We start from the raw sequence: 26,377 nt of genomic DNA, 5'->3' as shown, positions 1-26,377 counted from the left end.
CGCTATTTCCACCTGGATGCACTCGCACCACCTCAAACTCAACCTCTCCAAATCGGATCTCCTGTTTTTCCCCCACTCTTCCTCACCTTCTGCTGACCTCCCCATCTCGATCCCCTTGGAATCCACCACACTCTCTCCTTCTTCTTCCGCTAAAAATCTAGGAGTCACCCTCGATCCTGCGCTCTCCTACACCCAGCACAACACCACGCTGACACGCACCTGTAGATTCTTCCTAAGCAACATACGCCGGATCCATCCCTTCCTCACCGACTACTCGACTCAGCTGCTCGTCCAGTCCCTGGTCCTCTCCCGCCTGGACTACTGCAACTCCCTTTCTCACTTATTGATTCTTCTTGATACTTTTGCACAATGTGTGTCTCACTGGTGTTGATTAATAACGAAGCATTGCTTCTCTTATTCTTCTTTCTTGTGGATTTTATAATATTTCATTTAATTGATTGATTGGGACATACTGTTTCTTTGTCCATTGCACGCCACCAAGTATGTCATGCTTATCAAAATGGACCAGTGTGTGGTGATTCAGACCACTTGGTCAATGTGTTCTGGACCTCAGCAAGTGTACACAGATGAAGACTTAAAATATATAATTTAAAGCGGGCATAACTATATGCATAACCATTGGGTTAACAGACTTATTCCACCCCCTGTATTGTACGGAATAATAATAACAGTAAAACATTATTATTATAATAATAAATACATATGTAATCAATGCCCCACTCAAGATTTGAACCACATTCATTGAGCGCTCTCCACCACAATATAGTGTTCAGCTTGCTACACCACAACACAGAGCCTATCTACAAGTGTGGCTTAATGCTGTACTGAGGGGTTATGTCATTTGTAATGTGTTCATTATGCAGAATGAGCTTATTTACGAATAGGCACATGTAGAATATGCTAATATGAACATGTTTATGATTATTATGATTGTAGTTTGGATAGTTTTTAGGAATTGTGTCAAGAAAACACGTTATGGTATCATAGCAGACCTTACTTTAATTAATAAATACTGACAATAATCAATTAATACGAGCTGATATACATATGTATTACTGTCCTTGTTGGTAATATTGATAAATATAAGTATAATTGACATTATATTTTAAACCATTGATCGTGATGTTATTGTGCTTAGGCTACCTCACATATAGCCCAGACAAAAACAACAATATATATATATATATATATATATACACCGATCAGCCATACCATTATGACCACCTGCCTAATATTGTGTAGGTCCCCCTTTTGCCGCCAAAACAGCCCTGACCCGTCGAGGCATGGACCCCACTAGACCTCTGAAGGTGTGCTGTGGTATCTGGCACCAAGATATTAGCAGCAGATCCTTTAAGTCCTGTAAGTTGCAAGGTGCGGCCTCCATGGATCAGACTTGTTTGTCCAGCACATCCCACAGATGTTTGATTGAATTGAGATCTGGGGAATTTGGAGGCCAAGTCAACACCGTGGTCCAGTTCTGATGCTCACGTGCCCATTGTAGGTGCTTTCGGCAGTGGACAGGGGTCAGCATGGGCACCCTGACTGGTCTGCGGCTACGCAGCCCCATACGCAACAAACTGTGATGCACTGTGTGTTCTGACATCAGAACCAGCATTAGCTTTTTCATCAATTTGAGCTACAGTAGCTCGTCTGTTGGATCGGACCACACGGGCCAGCCTTCGCTCCCCACGTGCATCAATGAGCCTTGGCTGCCCATGAACCTGTCAATGGTTCACTGCTTTTCCTTCCTTGGACCACTTTTGATAGGTACTGACCACTGCAGACTGGGAACACCCCACAAGAGCTGCAGTTTTGGAGATGCTCTGACCCAGTCGTCTAGCCATCACAATTTGGCCCTTGTCAAAGTCGCTCAGATCCTTACGCTTGCCCATTTTTCCTGCTTCTAACACATCAAATTTGAGGACAAAATGTTCACTTGCTGCCTAATATATCCCACCCACTGACAGGTGCCATGATAACGAGATTATCAGTGTTATTCCCTCCACCTGTCAGTGGTCATAACGTTATGGCTGATCGGTATATATATATCAGAAACATAATGTACTAACGCCAACTAAAACCAAACAACGATAAGAATAGTCTTCCTCAAAGGACTGAATTCAAAGCACAGCATAAGGTGCTCAGCGGAGGAGTCCGGGGAACAACAGAGACCACTACGCAGTGGTTCCCACCACTCCTGGAATCACTGCAAGGACCACTCAGACCAGTGCAGGGACCACTCGGACCACTCGATCAATATGGTCCCTGACACTCATTCAATATGGTCTGAGTGGTCCGGACCACAGACCACAGAATGCTACAAACCCCTCTCTTTAATTGGGTTCCCAGTATGTAGTATTGCTATACCTCTCTATTGTTGAACACCAACAGGCATCACCAATTGCTTCAATTGAAAAGTAGACCCTTTCTCCACTTCCCAATGCCAAAAGACCAGTCTCCCGATGTATATGTATACACTGTATTGAAGTCAGAGGAATTGTGTCACCGTAAGGAGCTCATGTACACAGTGAGCCCTGTTACATAATGTGTGTTATTAAACATTACATATTTCAGAAGTACACAATTGTATTTAAATGATGTTCCATATTCTCTTAATGTTCAACTATTTGGGTGGATGGTAGAACAGAAATGCACATATACGGTATTGATGGTGTTATTGCATTGAAATATTTTCATGATATGATCATGTTTTTGTTAATCCTCATATCACACAATTGGTACATGCTACTGTCCTGTTTTCATTCCTAGATCCAAGTGGCCCAATTAATTTAAACTACCAAGTCAAAAATGTATATTAAAATAATAAAAGTAATACATTGTTTCTTAGATGTGACATTTCTAAGATTTCAAAATGCTATGAAAAAAAAAAATTGAAATATGATTTGTAAATGCTGTGTTTAGAGGGGAGTACATGAAGGAGAACATGAATGAATGAATGAATGAATGCAATTACACTTATTCCCTGTTTATTCACTAAACTAGCATCTATTCTGGAAGCCCTAATAGATTACAGCAGCTAAATAAAACACTCGGAGTATAAAAGACGTCTGTAGTCCTCGCTGACTAGAAGTTATTATTATTAGGGGCTCTAAATTCCATATACAAAGTGCTGATCTACCTCACTTTTCACTACCTACCCAGTCTGTCTGTCTCTCAAGCAGTCTCGTTATTGGCCCTTATGTAACTGCGGTGTGATGACATTGTAGGGAAACACAAGAAGCACAGCTCTAACGAAATGGCCTTTATTTCACCCTCCTTGAAATAAAACAGATCGCGAGGGAGTTCGATTATATTTAACAGCAGCAGCACAGGACACATAAGATACGACTCGCAGATACATGTATATACATATAATATTAATACAGTACCAGAATACGTTGCCCCCTGACCAGTGTCCTCTAAACAATATTATAAGCCTTTGTTACACAATCTATGCAATTGCTTTAACCACATTTCTTTAGATCTTTCTTCAATATTAAAAGTTAATTATTTGTAGGATAAAACCCAATGCCCATCTCACAGAGGGGGCATGCAATCACATAGATTGCAAATATCTATATTTATCAAACTACAATTACAGGAGACATTCCAACATATACAATATTAAATTAAAATTAAATAGTCCAAAAATACAAATATTTTATAAAAATATTTGATATATTCCCTTTAAAATGTTCATAAACAAAATGAAGATTGCATATGGAAAAGTAATTTAACAAATTGACTGACGTGTTTGAAAGGTGCATATGAATCCATGTAGTGTAAAAACACAGTCAACTTCACAGTAAGATTCTCTCAGATACCTGCAATGAAATACAAATGCCTGCAATAAAATAGGCACTCTCAAACTAATTTAGGTGCATTTGTATTTACTTTGGTTTGTGCTTTGTGTTTTGTGGAAAATCCATTAGTGTGCATCAAGGCTGTTCATTTTTCTGTTCACGCTGTTCACGAGCATCTGCTGCTCCTACCCCACAACTCTGACCTCTGCACCGGTCTCCTACATCAGTCTGCATGATTAAGCAACTGAAGATGGTCTATTTGTTGTAAATTAAAAACTAACATATCCTTCTCATTGTTGTGCCTTTTTTGTCGGGGACACTTGGGTTATAGGATAAAGGAAATGCATCTTTTAAAGTATGTGCAACTGCAGCATTTTGTGGGCTACTAGCTGCGATGGTCTCAACTAGGCTATTTATGGTCTATTCTCGTATATAGCCTAAAACATAGTGACATCATTTTGCACGTCATTATTCAAATTATTTCCAAGGTGGGCATGGTTAGTGATTCAGGCGCCGCCCCGACAGTACTAATGGCCACAAGCTGCTATTATATATGTAAAATAAAAAAAATCAACATATCTTTATGCCGAGTCATTCACATTGATCACAAATGGACTAATGTCCCTTACACAGTTTCTGGTATGTTAGGGCTTGCATACACTTCAAGACAGGTAAGTGCGGTAAACAGTTAAAACAGAGTGCACAGAAAATATCATTAGCATAATTTTCAGTACTTTCAGTCAAATTAAAACAGGTACATGATTACTTTTTTTTTGTAAAGTTGGTGAAACCTTTTTTTTCTGATGATTAATGTCATCTTTACCCAGTATGGAATGCTAACAACAATAACATTGTATTTTTCCAACTCTCTATCCTATATATATATATATATATATAAAATATGAAAGTTTAGACAAACTATATATGTATCTTCCAACATTGGATTCAGGTACTATGTTTTTCCCTGTGAGTCATTACATTTTTTATACCCGGTGCATTTCTAAGAGATACACATGTCTCTTTTCTCCTTTGTAGAAATAGCTTACCAAAATATGATTTTATGGAAACCTTGTAAACAATATGTTGATATTACCTTGCTTTGGCTCTGAGACCAAAAGAAGAAGGAATATTACTTCTCTTGAAAAGCACCTTCAGAATGTACTTAGACATTCTCCAGACTTCTCAAAACATACTCTTACTTTAAGCCATTGCTATATTTCCAGTAGCCCACTTTATGCACTGTTTGTACCGATTTAATCTACAGCAACTAGTGTACTTAAGAGTATGTTCAATCTCCAGCAAGATGATAAATAACCTTTTGGTTATTATAACAGTCTTTGGTTTTAAAACCAAAGCAACCAAAGGCTGCTAGCATTAAAAACATTGTTTATTAAAAATGAAAAGGTTTTCCTCCTCTGAAGTCTTGAAGAACCTTCTTAATCATCATCCTGGCTGGACAACATTATCCATTCACTCAGAACACTAATCTTCTAAACCCTCTGCACTGCCATGGGGCTGTGTCTCCTTGTACCTGAGAGAAAGAAAAGGGAGGGAGTTTAGCATATTCTTTCATTTTACATTAAACAGAACACCTAAACATATACATAAAACATATGTATTTTTTTTTCACAAATTTAGAATAATTTATTTTTTCACACCCCAAACACTTTTGCACATTTTACTGTTACAACATAGAAAATAATGGATTTACTTGGCGTTTGTCACTTATCAACACACAAAAGGCCAGAATATGTAACTGAAAAAATTATCTACAAATTGTTTTAAATGTATTAAAAATATAACACAGAAAATAACTGATTTAATATGTATTCACCCCCTTTGCTATGGCACACCTAAATAAGCCCTGGTGCAAAGACAGCCAGCATCATCGGCCCAACACTGGCATTTCATTGGCACTCTCAGCTTGCCGTTGCAGTCTTTTTTTGTGTCAATTCTATAATTTAGGTTCAAAACATCACCCATTTGACTCCTTTAAAAGCACTCTTGTGTAGTGAGCATTTTCAGCGCACCGTCCATTGTCCTCTGAGGCTTAAACATGTTCTAGCCCATAAATAAACAGCTCTTTTCAGAATGCAGACTATCATACATTTCATAGTTAATAAAAGGACTTTCTGAAGTAAGGTCTATTTGGGTAAGCAAAATAGAGACAATTATGTTATATGGGTCATTGTAACACAAAAAAGAAGAGGCTTTAAATGTGGCAATAAGCAATAGGCCAAACTGAGACACAACTGTATGTCACACAGCCGATTATTGCAATTTGTTATACATAACACATAAGGCTTCTAACTCTGTTTCCTGGAGGGAAGCTCTGACAGGAATAGGAAATAGAAAAATTACCAAAAACAAAAAATTAAAAAATGGAAACACTCAAGAGGCCAAGAGAATACAAAGAACAGAAGTAGAAGAAAGTGAAACAAAGAAAAGAAGCAAAGAATGGGAAACAATTGCCAAAAAAACACCTATTGATCACTGCTGGCTGACTGATCTAAAACATCATACAGTTCTTGTGAACAGGAAACAACTACCAAAAAGAACCAAAAAATAAATGCCCTGACTATTCAGAAATAATATTCCCAATGGTGAATAGTAATCATGTGCACAAATTATACAATGTTCTGTATGAAAAAATAAGCCGATTCCTTATGGATCCCCCCAAAAAAAACCTCAAATGCCACAACAAAACAGAAGACCATACGACCTGGGTCTTTTCATGTCATCCATCCAGGTACCGTTCTTTAAAAATTAAATTAGTTCTTAAAAACCAACTGAATAATAAACAAACTGTGGACTCTTGAAGATTTGACATACACTACTGAATACATACTCACTCATTCTGCAGGGAAAACTCCATAGAAGCCCCCATAGAAGTTATCTGTTCCTCTAATGCTACAATACGCAGGCCGATATACCCTGAGGACAGCAGCAGCAGGACAACCCTGAAACAAGCACATACACGCTTATAGAACATACTTGGAGTCAGTCTACTGAATCAGATTTGATTGATAATGCCAACAAAATGATCCTGGGTACAGCCTCAAGCCACTGGCAAAACCAGTATGGAAGTAAAAAAATATATATATTTATAATGATGCATTTATTCATATTTTTCATTTTCTTTCAACTGCCTGTGATTTTTAAACAGTTGTGATAAATCATATTTTTTTTCTCCATACTGAAACAATATATTATTTTATTGTGTGTAAAAGACTGATTCCTAACTTACAACATTAGATAAATGAACAGGAGGATGTTGACAGTGCTGAACTCTCGCAGGAGGAAAAAGGATGTGATCTTCTGAGGTATTGACCAAATCCTGGAGTCACCTGACAGAGCACAAGCAGAGTTAAAAACTGGACAAAAATTAATCTCCCCTTACATTTATATAATTATTGAAGTAAATACTGTAGCAAGTAGACGCTAAATCAGCTAAATTACCTGAGAGGGATTTACCTGCATTGTATTACTGATCTGTTTTTGCACTTAATTTAATATTTGAGTCAAAACTTACACTTTCTAAACCACTGAACTTGTAATTGTAATTGTGTAATTTAGATTTTAAGTCTTTCACTTACTGGTGAAAAGGAAATGAGTGGCATACTTAATTATTTTAAAGGGTAAAGGGCTAATTTAATTACTAAAAATGAATTGCTCTCATTGTGTTTATACGAATCAGAATATAATTTTGTAATGAAAATTGAAAGAATGCAGATTTCTGGACTGGAACCTTCTTTTGCCCCCCAAAAAAGAATGGTTGCATGAGCCAATCATATTTTAATTGGAGTGGATATATTAATACATGTGTTGTATTCTGTTATACTGTCCAATTCATTTTCTTGAATATATATTTTAGGGTTGGCATTATGCAAACCAGGATCACAATCTGAAAATGAAACATTTGATTCACAAAAGGACTTTGGTGGGTTTCACAAATTATTGAATACAGCCTCATCACATTTTATCTTCTGTTATCCTTAGCTTGTACTTCGCAGTTAATGCTGAGGCAGTGCTGAGGCATATTAACCTGGCAAAATGCACACAGCTCTGAGATTAACCATGTAGGTAGGTAAAACATATATTATATAAAACCCGAAAGGTACCATAAATATATAAATATAAAAATTCTTATTTTAGGTACTCTGCCTGGGAAAAGCAAACAATTTAGACCAGTCTTTTTTTAGTATCAACATACATATATATGTATATATACAACATATGTATATATGGTGACACACACTTTGCCTCTTTGCCGGGAGACTAAACTCCCATGTCACCTTGCAGCCTTTGGGTAGTGTTTTCTTTTTCAGATAACTTCAGATAATCATTTGATTAAATTAACTATACAAATAATACATATTTATTGGAATATTATTATTTTATTTAGAACCTGTAGAAATTGGTTGCTCATTAAGTTTTTCTCTATTTTATAAAAAATAATTAAGCTAATACGATCTACCATTGTCAACATTTATTCAAGGTGACTGCAGATCTTTTAGATTTTTTTATGTTTGTTGTTTGTTTTTAAATAACCGATAATTTTTTGCCATGCCATCCATTTTGATGGCACTGCATTTCAGTTTAGCACTTAAAGTTAAAGTTCCAGAAAATGTAAATTCACCCTGAAGCAGTACATGAATTTCTGTGAGTCAGACACTAACCTGGTGCGGATTTTGCTATGACTGAAATGTCTTGCGGTGAATCTTTCTCATCTGGCTGATCAAAGTCATCTAGGCTGGATTGGCTAGAGTTCTTTGGGGAAAATGTATTAGTATAAATCAGATGAAGGAACATATAGATCAAAAGCATCTCTACACTTAAAGAAATTGCTTAAATGTGCTAATTTTAGGCCACCAATGCCAGAAAGTGAATGGTTGCACTCACTATTTACTATTTAATTATATTATTAATAATAATAATACATCCCTGTCAAGTTTCTGTCGTGTTACAGGTTTCGTTTGCCTGTTGCAAATATAGTAGGGATATAGCTAGGAAACTCACTGTCTAGGATGTCGGAGCAAGGACATTAACATGCTATTGGTAAAAGAGTACTATGTGGGTGTATAGATACATTACATAACCCTAAGGCTATAGGTTTCTCCTCCTAGGGAAAAGCATATTTTGGAGATGATCTTCAGGACAGGCCCTGCAATGGCCTTATTGCGTTTGAGCTAGAGTAGCAACGGACGCACAGAAAGCGCAATAATCAAATCATCTCTATATCAAAGCTGCCAATGGCCCCTGTGCACGTCACTCAAAACAGGTCCCTTCCTACTTCCTGTTTGTATAAGAGGTCTGCACAGGAACTTTGTCTTTTGCCATTTTGCTTTTGGAACATCAAGTCGTGAGAGCTCTCTGTGTTTGTGTGCAAACTTGTGCTTTCGGTCGGCTGATGCCACATATTTCTGTCTCTGTGTGTATTTTGTAGTTCACCATTCTGTGCCGTATGTGCCCCAGAGGTCCGGCTGCACTTCGGTTTCAGTTTCAGTTTTAAAATACATCAAGCCTGGCTTATCTAGTCATTTTAATATAATTATTACGATATATTATATAATTTACAGACTAGTCGCTGTGTTGGTTTTTGTCCACAGGGCTTTTCCTCTACAGCGAGAGCATCAGCAGTGGCAGTAAACCCGAGCCCCGGCCACCCGGCCTAAGTCTCGGTCTGTCATAAGAGATCTCACCTACTCACTCCACTGGTTTGTGCCCACACTACAGCCTGCAGTTGCGGCTGTAGGAGATCTCACTATGCTCCCCCATCTGTGTGTGCCAGTTGCTGTGTGCCTCCAGTGCCTGCACTGATCGGTGCCACCGCTGCATGTTCCTGCCAATGCGCTGTGTGGCACTCACATCATAGCATGGAGCTCCTCCTCCGCTCACCCCCACCATTGCACTGCTTGTAGCCATAGAACCTTGCCCCCCGCGTGGAGTGGAGAGGTCATCTGCCTTGTTTGTTTGCCAACCACAGGTCGCAGTTAAAATTTGGACCCCGACCCTGCTACAGCACACTTCGGGTCCCTGTCACATACCTGTCCCTGTCACACTGCAACTCCCTCCTGGCCGGCCTGCCTGCATCTAGTATCCGCCCGCTCCAGCTCATCCAGAACTCTGCGGCTCATTTGGTATTCTCTCTGCCACAATTCGCACACGCTACCCCACTGCTCCGCTCCCTCCACTGGCTCCCGATACCGGCACGCATTCAGTTCAAGACACGGACCCTCACCTACCGCTGTCTCGACCACACTGCACCAAGCTACCTTCAGACACTCGTCTCTCCATACATCCCCTCCAGAACACTGCGCTCCTCCAGTGCCAGAAGACTAACTCTACCTCCTCTCCACTCTCCTTCCTCCAGAGCCCGCTCCTTCTCATCCCTGGCCCCTAAATGGTGGAACAACCTGCCCACCGAAGTCAAAACAGCAGAGTCCTTGACCTCATTCCGGCGCTTACTCAAGACGCATTTTTTCCGACAGTACTTGTAATATTAGTCCTCTATCCCTGCTAGATAGCACTTCACAGTTTTGATTATGCTTCTAGCGTTCTTGATTGTTTTCCTCCTTGCTCCCTTTCCCATAACCCTTGACTGTGACCCTACATCTTGACAGCACTTAGCTTTCACCGTCCAGGATGTAGGACCTCACTTACTGTACTTGTGTAAATTGTAAATTGGAATTTGTAAAATGTATTATTTTGAATTGCTATGTTTTAGCTAAATTGAATTTGTAATGAATGATGCCTTGTACTTACTGTATTTTTGCACCTATGTTTTAAGTCGCCTTGGATAAGGTCGTCTGCCAAGAAATAAAAATAATAATAATAAAAAATAATACCGAACGCCAACGGCATTGCCACAGCAATCCTAAGACCCTCCACGTTAGCAAGCAACAGTAGGGGCTCAGTGGATCAGAGTTCCACCTCTCCCTGAGCCCCCGTCTTCTCCTCCAGGCCAGCAGCATCGGAGGCAGCCAACACATGATGTGCCTGCTGCACCAGCTGCACCTGCTGTTCTTGCTGTGTGCACTCTTGTGCAGGCAGCAGAGCAAAGAAGGAGACCACTGGAGCGGTGCCTCCAGGCCCCCTCCTTTCCTCACTCCAGGCTCCCTTCTTACCAGACTGTGCCTTCCAGTGTTCACAGAGTCTCTCACGTGGCCTCCAGATACGTTGCATAACGAGGCCGCCTGGCCTTCCAGTAGACCACTGCCACTATTTTCACCTGATGGCGCTCTAGCTGTGCTTGCTGCCTTGCTGTGTATATAGTTTCTTGGTCAGCATTTCTGTGGCCCGCTCTGGCTGTGAACCATTGAGCAGGAGACTGCTGCTGCTGTCCTCACCATAAGAGCTACCTTTGCCCTGCCTTAGCTGTGCTAATCTGCAGGTGTCGACTGCTCCTGTGTTGCACAGGAGGTACATGAGCTGGCTGTTGTACCCCACGGTGTATATATATTTTTGTAATGGTAGAGCCTGCTTTTGTCCTGCATCTAGCTTTGCTAGTAGGTGACAACTGCTCCTGTGTTACGCAGAGGGTGAATGATCTGTTTCCTGCACCCCGTGATATATATATATTATGACAGCACAATGGAGCTGGCTGCTCTGTACTGTTCAGTTAAGCGAGATGGGTCCAATGTTGAATTACAGTGGGTCTGTGGCCCTCCTCCCATGGGATCAGGGGTCCACTGCCGCATGGTAGCACAGGGGGTGCAAGAGTTGCTCTGCTTGCCCTGCACTGTGTATGATAAGATCTGTGGCCTCACTCCTAGATGTGCTAGTAGAGCAATTGGCCTTTGCTACTGTGTAAGCGTAGAGTGTAAGAGTTGACCTCTGTAGCTTTGTATACGTTGTTTGTAGACAGTTCCCAGTAAGAGCGTGACTGCAGTCCTTGCTCCTGGGCAGCTCAGGTGTGGCTCCAAGGGGCACCTGTTGCTCCTGTCTGAAGTTGTTGCCAAGCCCCACTAGCGGTATGCCTCAGGGCAGGCTCCCTCATCAGCTCGCTGCCTCCTGCACCCCGCGGCATATATTTTTGTGACACAGGCCTGGCTTGTGAGGACAGTTTGCACTAAAAGGACAGTCAGTATTATGTGCATTACAAGTCTGACACCACTATACAATCTGTGTATTGCTCTGTGTGTGACACAGGCCTGATTTGTGAGGAGAGGAGAGCAACCAGAGTTATTCCAGGTTTGAAGGGAATGTCTCGCTCGGAGAGGCTGAGCGAACTGAAACCTGAAACAGAGAAGACTACGTGGGGACTTGACGTCAAGGCACTGACTACATCAAACCAGAGGAGCATTTTCCAGATCAGCAGGGACATATAGACCCGGGGACACAAATGGAAATTGGGCTTCAAGGCATTCTAGACGGAAAACAGGAGACACTTCTTCACACAGAGAGTTGTCACAATCTGGAACAAACTCCCCAGCGATGTAGTTGAAGCTGAACATTTGGGAACATTCAAAAATAGACTGGATAGGATACTTGGATCTCTTAGTTATTAATGGACAACAAACGAGCACGATGGGTAAAGTGGCCTCCTCTCGTTTGTAAACTTTATTATGTTCTTAAAAGTTGGCCTAAAAATCTTTCTCTATCTATATACTCTGTCGCAATGTATAGACAGCACTGTTGTAGCTACTGCTCCTCTCCACCTCTCTTCCTTTGTTCTCCCCTTAGCCTCTTTATAGGCCTAAGTGACCACACCTGTACTTGACAGGTCAGTTTCATGAGGTATAATTGGGGAGGTGATTTTCTATAGCCCTCTAGCGGACCCTATACTGGTAATGCAGGCCTCATAAGGGAATAGAGCTTTGGACAGTTGTAGGCTGACCACCAGTCCACACACTTCACCACAAATATATATATATATATTTTTTTTTTTTTCTTCTTTTTTTTTTCTTTTTCTGAAAAACAAAGTTAGGGAACATACCCTGGTTTTTTTTAATCAACAAATACAATTTAAGTTGAAACTTGAACTGTGTAAATAAATCAGAAATGTGCAAATAAGTTTTTTTTTTCTTTTTAGCACTCAAAAATGGAAAAAGTTAATTTTTTAATAGTTTTAATTTAAAAGGGAAGGGTAAAAAGCGAATTATTGGATTTATATATTTAGCATAATTCATTATTCTCAGTTATATAGTTGATATTCCCTTTTCTCTACAGTATACACTTGTGTATAGTCCTTGACACTACCTCACCGACTTTCACAAGCCAAAACATTTAAAAAGACCCCAAGTCTCTCACCTAGTACAGTGTGGCACCTATTAAAAGTACTGTGTGGAGAAGTGGGGTCACATATATAGTGCATGTGTTAGGATGCATTACATATATTGCACATTTTAGAAAACTGCAAAACAGTCTATGTCTTTACCAAGTTTCTCCCATTATCAAAGCTGTTTTTTGCAGAGGAGAATACAGGACTGCTGTTCACACTGGCATCCTACAGGGAAGAACAAAATGGAACTATTAATTATTGCCTGGAATTTTAAACATAATTGAAATTTTCAAGTAAGTATGAAGGTATATCATAACAGACTGCAAGCGGAAGCTTCTTACCTCTAGTTGAGCACACAAAGACTTCAACATCTTGAAACAGGCTTCTCGATTCCTCATTGACACAAAAATATACTGGGGAAAGAAGAATTTGGATGGATCTGCATGAACAGCTTGTGTGGTACATATATAGACTGAGTTGTATTTGTGGACTTGAGGCTGGTGTATAAAATCTTTACAGAGATGTACACACATCCAACTACACATGCCTTATATTTAACATTCCCCTTTAACAAAAATTAATTTGAGTAGGAAAAAGACTTTAATACTGAATATTTTAATAGTAACAATACACAATACTATTTTACTATGTTGTTCAATGTTATTACTGTTACTGATAGTAATAATTATGATCATTAATGGTATATAGTTATATTATAATTATGAAAACTTTGGTTAAATGGTCAATCCCATTATTAATGTGAAAAAGCAGAAAAAAACCTGAACATTATTAACAATTATATATTAAAAGAAATATATAGGCCTACATAACGATACAATAATAAAGTGCCTTACCTTTTCACCATCACTGGTGTGGATAGATAGTGCATTGGGCACCAGGAGGGCTGTGTTCTGTTTTTTTATAATGGCAACTGTGGTCACAGGGATCACCACCTGCAAAACATGATAAGCTTTGAGATAAAACATTATATTATAAGAACATATGAAAGTTTACAAACGAGAGAGGCCATTCGACCCACCATGCTCGTTTGGTGTCTATTAAAGTGATCCAAGGATCCTAGTATGTTTATTTCTGAATGCTCCCAAATTGTCAGCTTCAACCACATCCCTGGAGAATTAGCAGCAGATCCTTTAAGTCTGAGGTGGGGCCTCCATGGATCAGACTTGTTTGGCCAGCACATCCCACGTCAGTTGCTGTTATCCCAAAAAGGTCCACTTTTTAAACCCGTACAAACTATATATTATTGGATTAGGGCAGAAAAATGCAACCAACCTCGAATCTGCATGTTATTCACAGCCCGAGTAATACACGATTGAATTAGTGTGTTTTGGTTTTAAATTGGTTATGCGAGAGAACAATGGCTGCCATTTAAGACCCCATTCACATTTGAGATTTAGTCCGGCCCAGGGCTGCCTTAACTCGAGTGTGTTTCAAAGGAGACGCCACTTCTCGCCAATGCAAAAGTAAATACAGGCACCAGAAAAGCTTACATGACTTCACAAGACAAACAGTATATTGTTTTAATTTCACTCTGTCATATCAAGCTAGCCTTAAATGTACTGATACATTTCACTAGCTCACATCTTTATATATATATATATATATATATATATATATATATACAGTGAGGGAAAAAAGTATTTGATCCCCTGCTGATTTTGTACGTTTGCCCACTGACAAAGAAATGATCAGTCTATAATTTTAATGGAAGGTGTATTTTAACAGTGAGAGACAGAATAACAACAAAAAAATGAAAAAAGTGAAAGCACTGTTTACAATGTGGATGGAAGATAAAGTTAAAAAACAAACCGAAGGAAGTGTATGAGCGCTGCTGTCTATCAGGATATAACTATAGAAGCGATCACAGAAGGCTTCTTCGATGGGAATCAATCACTCACCTGACCAAGTTAAAATGAAAATACAAATGCAAACATGCAAAAAAAAAAAAAGTTGATGACAACAAACATCCAGGTTGCAAGTTTTTCCAGGGACATATGGGACTGAAGCAGAGCACTGAAGACACACCAACACTTTTGACGTACTAATACTATAATTTATTTTCAGATTTCAGATTTCAGATTGATAACTAATGCATACGATTTCTTGTGATCTTGTGTAGATGTCCTACTAAATGTGCTTCACTGGTAGAAGCAAAGATAGACATTTGAAGAGGGAAATATATTCGATTCCCCATTGAACCAGCTGCATTTTTTTTATATTAGAAAGCTTCAGCTGCAAAGCGTTAAGATTACTTTCAAAGAAAATATAGACGCGATCAATATATACATCTCAATATTAATAAGTTGAGATATAAATACATTGCATACACCAAGCAGACCTAATGTCATGCATAACTGGTTTGTTTGAGCAGATTTGTTTAATTTCCACCATGCAGGCCTCCTTTTTGGCCGCATATGAGAAAGCACTTAGGCCTCATAAAACCGCAACTAAATTTTAGGCGGCCGAGGGCAGGCCTAATAAGTGTGAACGGGGTCTAAGTTTTGTTTTGGTCATTAAAAAAAAAAAAACATGGCAAAATGGCTCCCCCAGTGGTGAAAGTATATGATTTCAGGCCAAGTATAGGAAAAATATGAGTTTAGACAAACTGTAAGTCAGAACTGCACACAAACCAATAGCATAACAATTGGTATCCTAATGTAATTTATCAAATCACGTGGTACTAGCTTTAAAGCTGTAGGAGGAGAATATGTTAAGAAAAAGTGGTTGGAAAGGAGAAGAATAATAAGAAAAAGAAACCCAGAGAAACCAACCTCTGTGTTTTTCAACGCAGACAAATAAGCAAAAAAATTATAAAGAATCCGAGAAAGAACAAGATTTGCTTTTTACAACGCAGATAACTAAACCACAAATTTTTTGCCACTGAAGCATGCAATCCCAACAGTCTTTCCAACATGTTCCCTGGCAGAATGCTTAGCATTACCCCTTCATCCAGAATATAAACGAAGGCTGAGATTAACTGAAAACTTTGACCACCCCCCGCTAATACAAATGTATAAATCTGTATTCAGTGGAGGGTTCATTTTTTATATAATGCTACTTTCTTTGACTCATAAATTTAACCACTATGATGTACAGGTTTGAAGTTTGCCATTAGCGGGTAGGCCAATGTTTTGATTTAACCCAGCAGGATTTACAAAAGTCCACTGTAATAATTGAAACATAAAAAAAAAAAAAAAAATTAGTAATCATGTATATACAATTCAAACTCAATGCTGGAGAGCTGGGCTCTTACCTTGGTGTCTTTGAGCAGCACAGAGGAGTAGAAACAGATGTAGTTTTCTGAAATGTACAGCTTGCCGTGGTAAAGTACTTCCCTTTGCATCGCACATGTGAAAGCTATAAAGCAACATCAGGATGAGAAAACTACTCATTGGAGCTGCTAGTCAAGATGTAACTATCATTATTTTGTAATAAGATTTTTACATTACCTAGTTGTTACATGGTGTTTTGGCAGAGAATTGTAAGTGCATTTCTTCCAATTAGTATTTTTACTCAAACCTTGTTTTGTGTGCTTACTTGTTCTTAATTTTATTCTTAATTGGTTCAGTTTAAAACTGATCATAACCATTGAAGCATACACTAAATTAGATTGCATACTTATGGTATATGATATATACCTCAACCACAATTAACACTCAAGATGTTTATAAAGTTAGACTTTTATGAAGTTAGACACTGAAACACTGAAAGTCAGGATCTTAATTTAAAATCTAATTTTAAGGACAATACCTTCTACAATAATTAAATGGGATGTTTATTGATTTTAATTTTTTCTACATCACAGTGCAATGTTTTCACAATTTATTGGAAAAGTTAACTAACTTGATAGGTACTAAAAAGCAACATATGCATCATGTAAGCAATGTCACCTGATTTTACATAATTAACTACAATTCTCCAAACACAGGTTAGTAGAATGAATGTTAAACCCTGACTTTTATACATTATCTTTCCCTCTGATCTATGCTGTATACTTTATATGTACAATAATTTCTATACATAAAAAACATTAAAAAAAAATATCATAATAAAACCTCACCATCTGTTAAAGGTTCTTTATCCGGAACCTCTCGGAAAAGCTTGTGGAATGTCTTATTGTGCTTTATAAAATTCTGCAAACAAACACAAAAACAACAGTAGGGAACAAGATATCAAAAACAAAAACAAACATAATCTAATAATATTTTATGTTCATAGTATCTGAAACATTTTCACAAAGAAAGATATTTATATGTTATCTGGGTACATCCTGTACATGACCAGTATGTGTTTACTCCTTGTTTACACATTCTTGTTAGTCTTTCTTGGAGAAAGGTCATAAAGATGATTCTTAATATAGAAACTTACACTCCTAATTGACCCGGTGTCTTCTGATCTCTCAAAGGTTTTTTCATATGCCAAGTCAAATGTCTGGGACCTGTGTTAACAAAAAGGATGAAAATGTAACATTGAAACAGCCTGAGGCCTCAGTTATTAAAAAAAAAAAAAGAAAGACAAAAAAAGATTTTGTTAACTGTGCTTTTGAATAAGAACAAAGTTTACAAATGAGAGGAGGCCATTCTACCCATCGTATTTGTTTGGTGTTCATTAATAACTGATCCAAGGATCCTATCCAGTCTAATTTTGAATGTTCCCAAATTTTCAGCTTCAACCACATCGCTGAGGAGTTTGTTTCAGATTGTGACAACTCTCTGTGTAAAGACTGTTTTCCATCTTGAATGCCTTGAAGCCCAATTTCCATTTGTGCCCCCGGGTCTGTGTGTCCCTGCTGATCTGGAAAAGCTCCTCTGGTGATGTGGTCGATGCCTTTCATGATTTTGAAAACTTGAATCAAATCCCCATATAGTTTTCTCTGTTCCAAGGTGAAAAGTTTCAGTTCAGAGCCGGGCGGCCCTATACGCTCACTACGAAAGTTGCGTAGGGCCCCTCCCAGGACTGGCCCGACATACAGGCAAGCTAGGGCCCCATAATATCAAAGGGATGCTAAAATGACATAAATAATATTTAAAACAAATTAATATCCAACCGAGCGCTTTTGCGCTGCACACAATATGTTGGCTATGAGCGGAGTGACCGTTGTGGGCCGACACCTGGAAGATGAAATTCAATGTGGCCAAGTGCAAGGTATTACATGCAGGTAACAAAAATGTCCACTATAATTACACTATGGGAGGAATATAACTAGATGAAGTAATGCATGAAAAAGACCTAGGAGTCTACGTGGACTCATCACTTTCCCCATCCAGACAATATGGGGAAGCAATATAAAAGGCAAACAAAATGCTAGGGTATATTGTCAAAAGCGTAGAATTTAAAACAAGGGAAGTAATCTGGATTACTGTGCACAGTTCTGGGCACCACACTTCAAGAAAGATATTGCTGCTCTAGAGGCAGTTCAGAGGAGAGCAACCAGGCTTATTCCAGGTTTGAATGGAATGTCCTACTGAGAGACTGAGGGAACTGAACCAGAGCCGGCCCTAGCTTTTTGGGGGCCATAGGCGAGATTTGATTGTGGGGGCCCCCACCTCGCTGCAAAACATTTTAGTGGTGCACAAAACAGACCTACAATAATATAGAGAGCATAATGATAATAGGAAAAAAAAAATAGCACTTTAACTTTAAACCCACAATAAACGGACCAGTTATGGTGCAATTTTAAAATGTGACCATTTCAGGATACATTATTTCAAACAGTAGAATTTGCACATAAACTGCTTGCTGAGGAAATGGGCGTGTTTCCAACTTTTTTGTGGTGGAGCAAAAATGTAATGCATCAATTACACACTGCAGCAGCATTTAGAACTAGTCAGCAGGTAATTAATTTTGTCATTGCTCCTTAACATTTGGTTGGCTAGTTATCTGCTTACATGGTATGTTGTGTTGATTTCAAAGCTAACTACTGATTCTGACTGAAAATTAGTTCAATAATAGTTAGCTTGTTGCATGCATTGAGGTCACACACAAGCATCACTCGACAGGTGAGGTTAAATTATGAATACTAATACTAGTTCACATTTTTAGGCGCGCTCACACTATATCTCGGTCACTCCGCTCATAGCCAACATATTGTGTGCAGCGCAAAAGCGCTCGGTTGGATATTAATTTGTTTTAACTATTATTTATGTCATTTTAGCATCCCTTTGATATTATGGGGCCCTAGCTTGCCTGTATGTTGGGCGAGTCCTGGGAGGGGCCCTACGCAACTTTCGGCTCTGAACTGAATCTTTTCACCTTGGAACAGAGAAGACTATATGGGGATTTGATTCAAGTTTTCAAAATCATGAAAGGCATCGACCACATCAAACCGGAGGAGCTTTTCCAGATCAGCAGGGACACACAGACCCGGGGGCACAAATGGAAATTGGGCTTCAAGGCATTCAAGATGGAAAACAGTCTTCACACAGAGAGTTGTCACAATCTGAAACAAACTCCTCAGCGATGTGGTTGAAGCTGAAAATTTGGGAACATTCAAAATTAGACTGGATAGGATTCTTGGATCAGTTATTAATGAACACCAAACAAATACGATGGGTAGAATGGCCTCCTCTCATTTGTAAACTTTGTTCTTATTCGAAAGCACAGTTAACAAAGTCTTTTTTTGTCTTTCTTTTTTTTTTTTTAATAACCGAGGTCTTCATTAATTTAACAGTATATTGCAGTTAGTTCAATTAAGGATTCAATTAAACAATTAAGATCTCGATTGGAACAAAAACCACCAGGGTAGGGGGTACTCCAGGACCGGTTTGAAAACCCCTGCCTTAGGGAATGAGTGAAGGGAGCCTAGTCGAGCTTTTTGTGCCCTTCAATACTCCCTTCGGTGGAGTGTACAAAAGAGCACACTTATGCGGAAAGTGTTTTAGCGCTGAAGTCCCAGAACTCTTTGCGTTAAAGGTGGACACAAGTCAATTGGGAAAATGTGGCAGTGGTGGGTGTATATCACTGTAATGTAATGCTAGCTAGACAGTTGTAGAAATTGTTAAATTATCTATCAAGGAAATTATAACATAGAGAGATAATATACAATTATTATATAATCATGATTTAAATATTTGATTAGAAAGTTCAGCCCAAAAACTTTTCGGCACCTATCAATTAATTAATTACTGAACCAGTACGTAGCCTATAAAACTTGGAAATACATTGTTTGCTAATACCACCTCCTGATTATAATTATAATAATAATAATAATAATAATAATAATAATAATAATTATTATTATTATTATTATTATTATTATTATTATTATTATTATTATTTTAATTAAATATAGAGACAGGTGACATGAAAAGATTGGGTAGGTACTTTTTCAGTCTGAATGCTGGCGCTGAAGTGTGTCCCATTGAGCGCTTTTAGCTTCACCCTACACCCTCCACCCTGGCTCACTCAAGTGCACACTCTGTGACATCAGCACAACGTCAAACGAAGTGTACACTTGTCGAAGGGTGTAAGAGCGAGGGTGCGATTTGGGACGCAGCTTTGGACAGGTTCATCGCAGTGTCTGTACAGATTCTGCGCAGACTCGGCAAAGTATGCGTGTTGTGAACGCAGCCATACATTGCACACCAGTCACCCCAGCACTGAGCGATTGGCCGTGGCTCTTAGAATCCCCCTGCTCAACCAACAAAAACACACAACCATACAACCTGATGACCTGGTCATAGCACGGAGACGCACCCATGAACCTACAGTAATTTGCCCTGAAAAGGATTGTCAGAAAACAGGTGATTGAATTCCAACATCCTTCAGCTTGGTCAGCCCTTACCATCACATAGGTTTTTGTCATTACTACATTAAAATGGTTAATTACTTCAAAACGTTTTAATCAGCTGCATCGTTATGTACATCTTACATTTTAAGACATACAATACAGGTCCTTTTGTGGTAATGGACAGTAAAGAGGAACTTGAACCTTATATTTCCTTGTTTGGCAAGGACTTGGGCCTTATTAAAGCTCTGGATCTCCAGTTGGGCTTCTTCCAAGCTCTGTGCTTTCCTTGGCTCAGTCTTCTTATTGTACTTCCCTTTCTTTAATTTCCCAGAGATGCTCCCACTTTCCATCTGATAGCTAAAAGCAAAAATAATGATTGTGTCAATTCACTTTCACATTTCGACCAATTGCTATTAATTTCAGGTGAATTGAAGCTAGTCTAGCTTTTAGAAAGGGTTACCAACTGAAGGGTTAAAATATAGTTGTTATGCTAAGTACTACTGGCACATTTGTTCTCAACCACTTGCTGATGACATGCTGTTTGCTGAATATGAGGTGTGTTTATTCTCTTTGCAGTAGGACTTCAGACCCTAATTGTTTCAAATTAGATAATTTCTGCATTGCCATCGGACAGTCAAATATTCTAGGTGAGAATAAATATGACCGTTTCAATGTAGTATACAGTTTGTTTTACAGATGTCTTAAATGAGAACAACCAATGTGTATTATTCTTATTCAGAAAAAAATGATTTTTGACAACTTACTTCTCAAAAGTATACCTAAATTACATTTTTCGCCCTATTGAATACAGGATTATCAGAATCAAAATATAAAATCACCGTGAAAAATATTTGATTAAAAAAAAAAAAAAACATTTTAATTTAGGTGATGTTATGTATACACTCCAATAAAGCAATACATTGTTCTAGACATGTGATATAAGATGTCAGTAATAGACAAAAAAATCTTAATATTGTTTTGCCCATAGTTAGCATCTTGAATCAAGTCAGTAATTTCCAATGAAAAATAAATTTAACATTTAAAGTAAAAAAAAAAACTTAAATGCACCAAAAACACAATGTAAACAATGTACATACAACGCAAACACAGTACAGGCTATATATATATATATATATATATATATATACACTCACCTAAAGGATTATTAGGAACACCATACTAATACTGTGTTTGACCCCCTTTCGCCTTCAGAACTGCCATATTCTACATGGCACTGATTCAACAAGGTGCTGAAAGCATTCTTTAGAAATGTTGGCCCATATTGATAGGATAGCATCTTGCAGTTGATGGAGATTTGTGGGATGCACATCCAGGGCACGAAGCTCCCGTTCCACCACATCCCAAAGATGCTCTATTGGGTTGAGATCTGGTGACTGTGGGGGCCAGTTTAGTACAGTGAACTCATTGTCATGTTCAAGAAACCAATTTGAAATGATTCGACCTTTGTGACATGGTGCATTATCCTGCTGGAAGTAGCCATCAGAGGATGGGTACATGGTGGTCATAAAGGGATGGACATGGACAGAAACAATGCTCAGGTAGGCCGTGGCATTTAAACGATGCCCAATTGGCACTAAGGGGCCTAAAGTGTGCCAAGAAAACATCCCCCACACCATTACACCACCACCACCAGCCTGCACAGTGGTAACAAGGCATGATGGATCCATGTTCTCATTCTGTTTACACTAAATTCTGACTCTACCATCTGAATGTCTCAACAGAAATCGAGACTCATCAGACCAGGCAACATTTTTCCAGTCTTCAACTGTCCAATTTTGGTGAGCTTGTGCAAATTGTAGCCTCTTTTTCCTATTTGTAGTGGAGATGAGTGGTACCCGGTGGGGTCTTCTGCTGTTGTAGCCCATCCGCCTCAAGGTTGTACGTGTTGTGGCTTCACAAATGATTTGCTGCATACCTCGGTTGTAACGAGTGGTTATTTCAGTCAAAGTTGCTCTTCTATCAGCTTGAATCAGTCGGCCCATTCTCCTCTGACCTCTAGCATCAACAAGGCATTTTCGCCCACAGGACTGCCGCATACTGGATGTTTTTCCCTTTTCACACCAGTCTTTGTAAACCCTAGAAATGGTTGTGTGTGAAAATCCCAGTAACTGAGCAGATTGTGAAATACTCAGACCGGCCCGTCTGGCACCAACAACCATGCCACGCTCAAAATTAAATCACCTTTCTTTCCCATTCAGACATTCAGTTTGGAGTTCAGGAGATTGTCTAGACCAGTACCACACCCCTAAATGCATTGAAGCAACTGCCATGTGATTGGTTGGTTAGATAATTGCATTAATGAGAAATTGAACAGGTGTTCCTAATAATCCTTTAGGTGAGTGTATATATATATATATATATATATATATATATATATATATATATAGAGAGAGAGAGAGAGAGAGAGAGAGAGAGAGAGAGAGAGAGAGCATACTTGCTTTACCTTTGTTACATTTGTGAAGACATGTCTTTTTCTAAGCAATACAACAGTAAAAGCATCTAACACACTGTAGCAGACTTGTTTCCAGGCATTCCATGTAATGTGCGAAAATTTTTGATTTAATCCGGCCCTTGATAAATTTAAAGTCAAATGAAGTTTGCATGGCAGATGACAAAAAACATAATTTAACAAGTGTTCCTCTGGCCTCTTGTATATCAGAAGTAAGCATATATTTTGTTTCCAGTTGTTATCTTCACTGAGAATTAATATTATGATTATTTAAAACATGAATTGCTTACAATTCAGTGCTGGAGAGCAAAACATGTATACGCTTTTATCTTCGAAGTAGCATTGCAGTGAAACGTAGTATGGTATAGTTCGGGAGGTGCACAAAAGTTACTACACAATATGTGTGCAATCTGTTTCGCTGATTACAGCAACAGAGATATTTGCCCGAGCACTGCTGCTGCTTGACCGTGACATGAGAGTTAAATTATAAATGCCTCCTGGGTTTGACAATACCCACTAATAAAATTAACACTAACACTATAACACTAATCTAGAAAAACTTGATTTTTTGACCACGCCTTGGAAATGGAGTTAGGCTTTTCCCACATCCTGTCTTTACATCTTGTGATGGTTCAGAGTTAGATTCAATGCAGGCTTTATTGTACTCAACTACTCTAAAAGCTCATTAATACCTTTCTAGTACACAATCTAATACAGGTAATTGAACATTTATTTATTTATTTATTTATTTATTTATTTATGTGAAGAAAAATAATTCCTACTTATTTCTGTAGTTGCACTTCAGTAAATGCTAGGTGCAATATTGTCAATGGAAATGAAAAAAAAAACTAATATAAAGTATATTTGGCAGTTATACAATTGAATTTTGCAATGTCACTGGACACTCTGTGTTGCAATGCATGTATTCAAAGCTGGCATGGGTTAACAGTTCAAACTGGTATAGCTGTGTAGACTACAGAATATAACTTTCTATACACTCATACCCAGCATGTAAAGTCATCAGATTAAAAAAATATAAAAGATCGTTAAACATCCTTATAAGAGGCAAAATAAATGTTATGCAGTAAGTAAATCAGGATCACATATGCTGATTTAATGTTGTGTGAAGGTTTCCATTGCTATGTAGTTTGATGCATTGAAACTTTAAAAATACTATGTTGAGTAAGTCAACAACAGCATCTCTATCAGTTCCACTTTGATTGCACACTATCTCTAAAGAAAGATTAAATCCAATTTAGCGTTACAAACCTTAAAAATGCAACATCATCCATTCCAAATGGACCTCTCTCTATTTACTTTGAAGTCAACTTATATTTCAGCATGATCTCTACTTACTGAGAAATTCTATAATTCAAAATTGAAGGATGAACAGTATCTACTTAAAATGTGGTTGCAGTTTAATGTCGATGAGTCTTAAATCAGTTCCAAATAACTGCAATAAATATGTATGTCATATATAAGTTTAGTTTAATGAACAATATATATTAACAAAGACTAATTATTTAATAATGTTTCAAATGAAGGGTGTTAATACTTTAGACTAAAACTGTACTTTTCCAAGTATGTCATGTCACAATAGCCAGGTTCATCAGGCTTTGCATACCTCACAATGCTATGATAACTGCATTTTCAGATGTAAAATGTCTGAAGTCAATGTACCCTGAGGAATTTGTATGCCATTTTCAAGCCTCTTCCATTTGTTTGTTTCTGCATATGGTTTACATACTTACAAATACCCATAGTAGTTGCTGAAAACATTGAATACTGCAAAACAATATTACACTTAAGTATTGTTCATTTCCATAAATTTAAACATATTTTTGCGCAAAATACAACAGTGTTATCCCATCTCACACTAATGCCAGTTTAAACAAATCATTCCTATACTGTTAGCAAATTGGTACAGCAGCATACAGTACACCCTCACAAAAGTCCACAGCTTAGTTTTAAGAGACAGTGTTTGATAGGACTGATAAGTACTATTAGCAATATGTAAATATGCACTTACTTTAGACTGTCTAAAGAAAACTTCCTATCCACACGTGGCCTCATGATCTGCATTATTTCCCCCCAAAAAAAAAACAACAACAACACAATAGTTCTCTGTTCTGCTAACCAAATACCCCCAAGTCTATCTCCTCACTAATAGCAATAATGTGACCTCCCCTTCTACTTGACTTTTCTTATGTACTGCAAGATCAATGGCTGATAGAGACTTGTGTGGAACACTTCCTGCAGTCTCGCCCAATCAGGTTTGCCACAACATTCTGTGGCAAAAGCCAACTGTTGCTATAAACAGTGCCTTATCTACACCTTTCACCTGCAAACACATATACATACACATGAGCACACTCCAAAAAAATATTTAAAAAACATAGGCAAGTTCAACCTATTAGCAAGTAATATTTGTTTCCTTCCTTTAAGGTTTTAAAGAGTTTTATAACACTAACACGATATACTATACTGTCACTTTACAGCACGTATACTTCAGGTACTGTAGATACTGTTTTACATTATTATTTTTCACTTTATCACGTTGTGTAATTACTTTAAATGTTTTAACATTCCACCAATTCCACTTTTTACATTTACAACTGCCTAATTACTTTAATGCTACAAGTGTATTTCAGTAACCATCTAATGATTAGATAGGTCAGGTAGGTAAAGTGGAACTGAGGATTAATATTTAAATAAATCTTCAATATCCCTGAAAGCTCTTGCTTCAGTACACATTTGCAGAAAATGAAAGTTTAATACCCTTTTAACATTCTTGACTTTGACGTCTCTGGAGCTATTACTGCAGTTTACGTTTGAATGTGTTTATAGTATTATTCAAGGCAAACTAACAATTAAAACAACTACAATCTACTTGATTCCAAAATGTATTTCTGTTACTGCACCATTTACCTGTAAATCATGAAATTAAAGCTAAATGAATATAAACAATGAATAAAGTCAATTCAAACTCAATATATTTAAACTGATGTATTATGATTCATGTATTGAACATATAACTTAACTATTACCATACTTGTTTGAACCATATTAAGTCTGAACAATAACTAATCTGAAAGATCAGCAAGTCAGTT

At 38.1% G+C, this 26,377-nt stretch overlaps 1 protein-coding gene across 2 annotated transcripts; it reads right to left on the bottom strand.

The window, feature by feature from the left end:
- Positions 1-3,268: 3,268 nt before the first annotated feature.
- Positions 3,269-25,462, bottom strand: LOC136718608 (GRAM domain-containing protein 2B). Of its 2 annotated transcripts, none has more exons than XM_066696393.1 (12): positions 25,297-25,462; positions 20,999-21,154; positions 17,437-17,506; positions 17,129-17,201; positions 16,322-16,425; positions 13,902-14,000; positions 13,389-13,460; positions 13,204-13,272; positions 8,504-8,594; positions 7,072-7,171; positions 6,673-6,784; positions 3,269-5,355 (listed from the first exon to the last, which is right to left on the bottom strand). In XM_066696393.1, the coding sequence occupies exons 1-11, from the start codon at positions 25,347-25,349 to the stop codon at positions 6,673-6,675; spliced, it is 999 nt and encodes a 332-aa protein (XP_066552490.1). In that variant the 5' UTR covers positions 25,350-25,462; the 3' UTR covers positions 3,269-5,355. The 2 variants fall into 2 exon arrangements, with proteins under 2 accessions (XP_066552490.1, XP_066552489.1); XM_066696392.1 differs by having other exon boundaries at positions 6,677-6,784.
- Between the last annotated feature and the right edge of the window lie 915 nt (positions 25,463-26,377).

Source organism: Amia ocellicauda, chromosome 22 (genome assembly GCF_036373705.1).
Source record: "Amia ocellicauda isolate fAmiCal2 chromosome 22, fAmiCal2.hap1, whole genome shotgun sequence".
Taxonomy (NCBI): Eukaryota; Metazoa; Chordata; class Actinopteri; order Amiiformes; family Amiidae; genus Amia; species Amia ocellicauda.
Note: the sequence above shows the minus strand (reverse complement) of the source record. Positions and strands in the feature narration are given on the sequence as shown.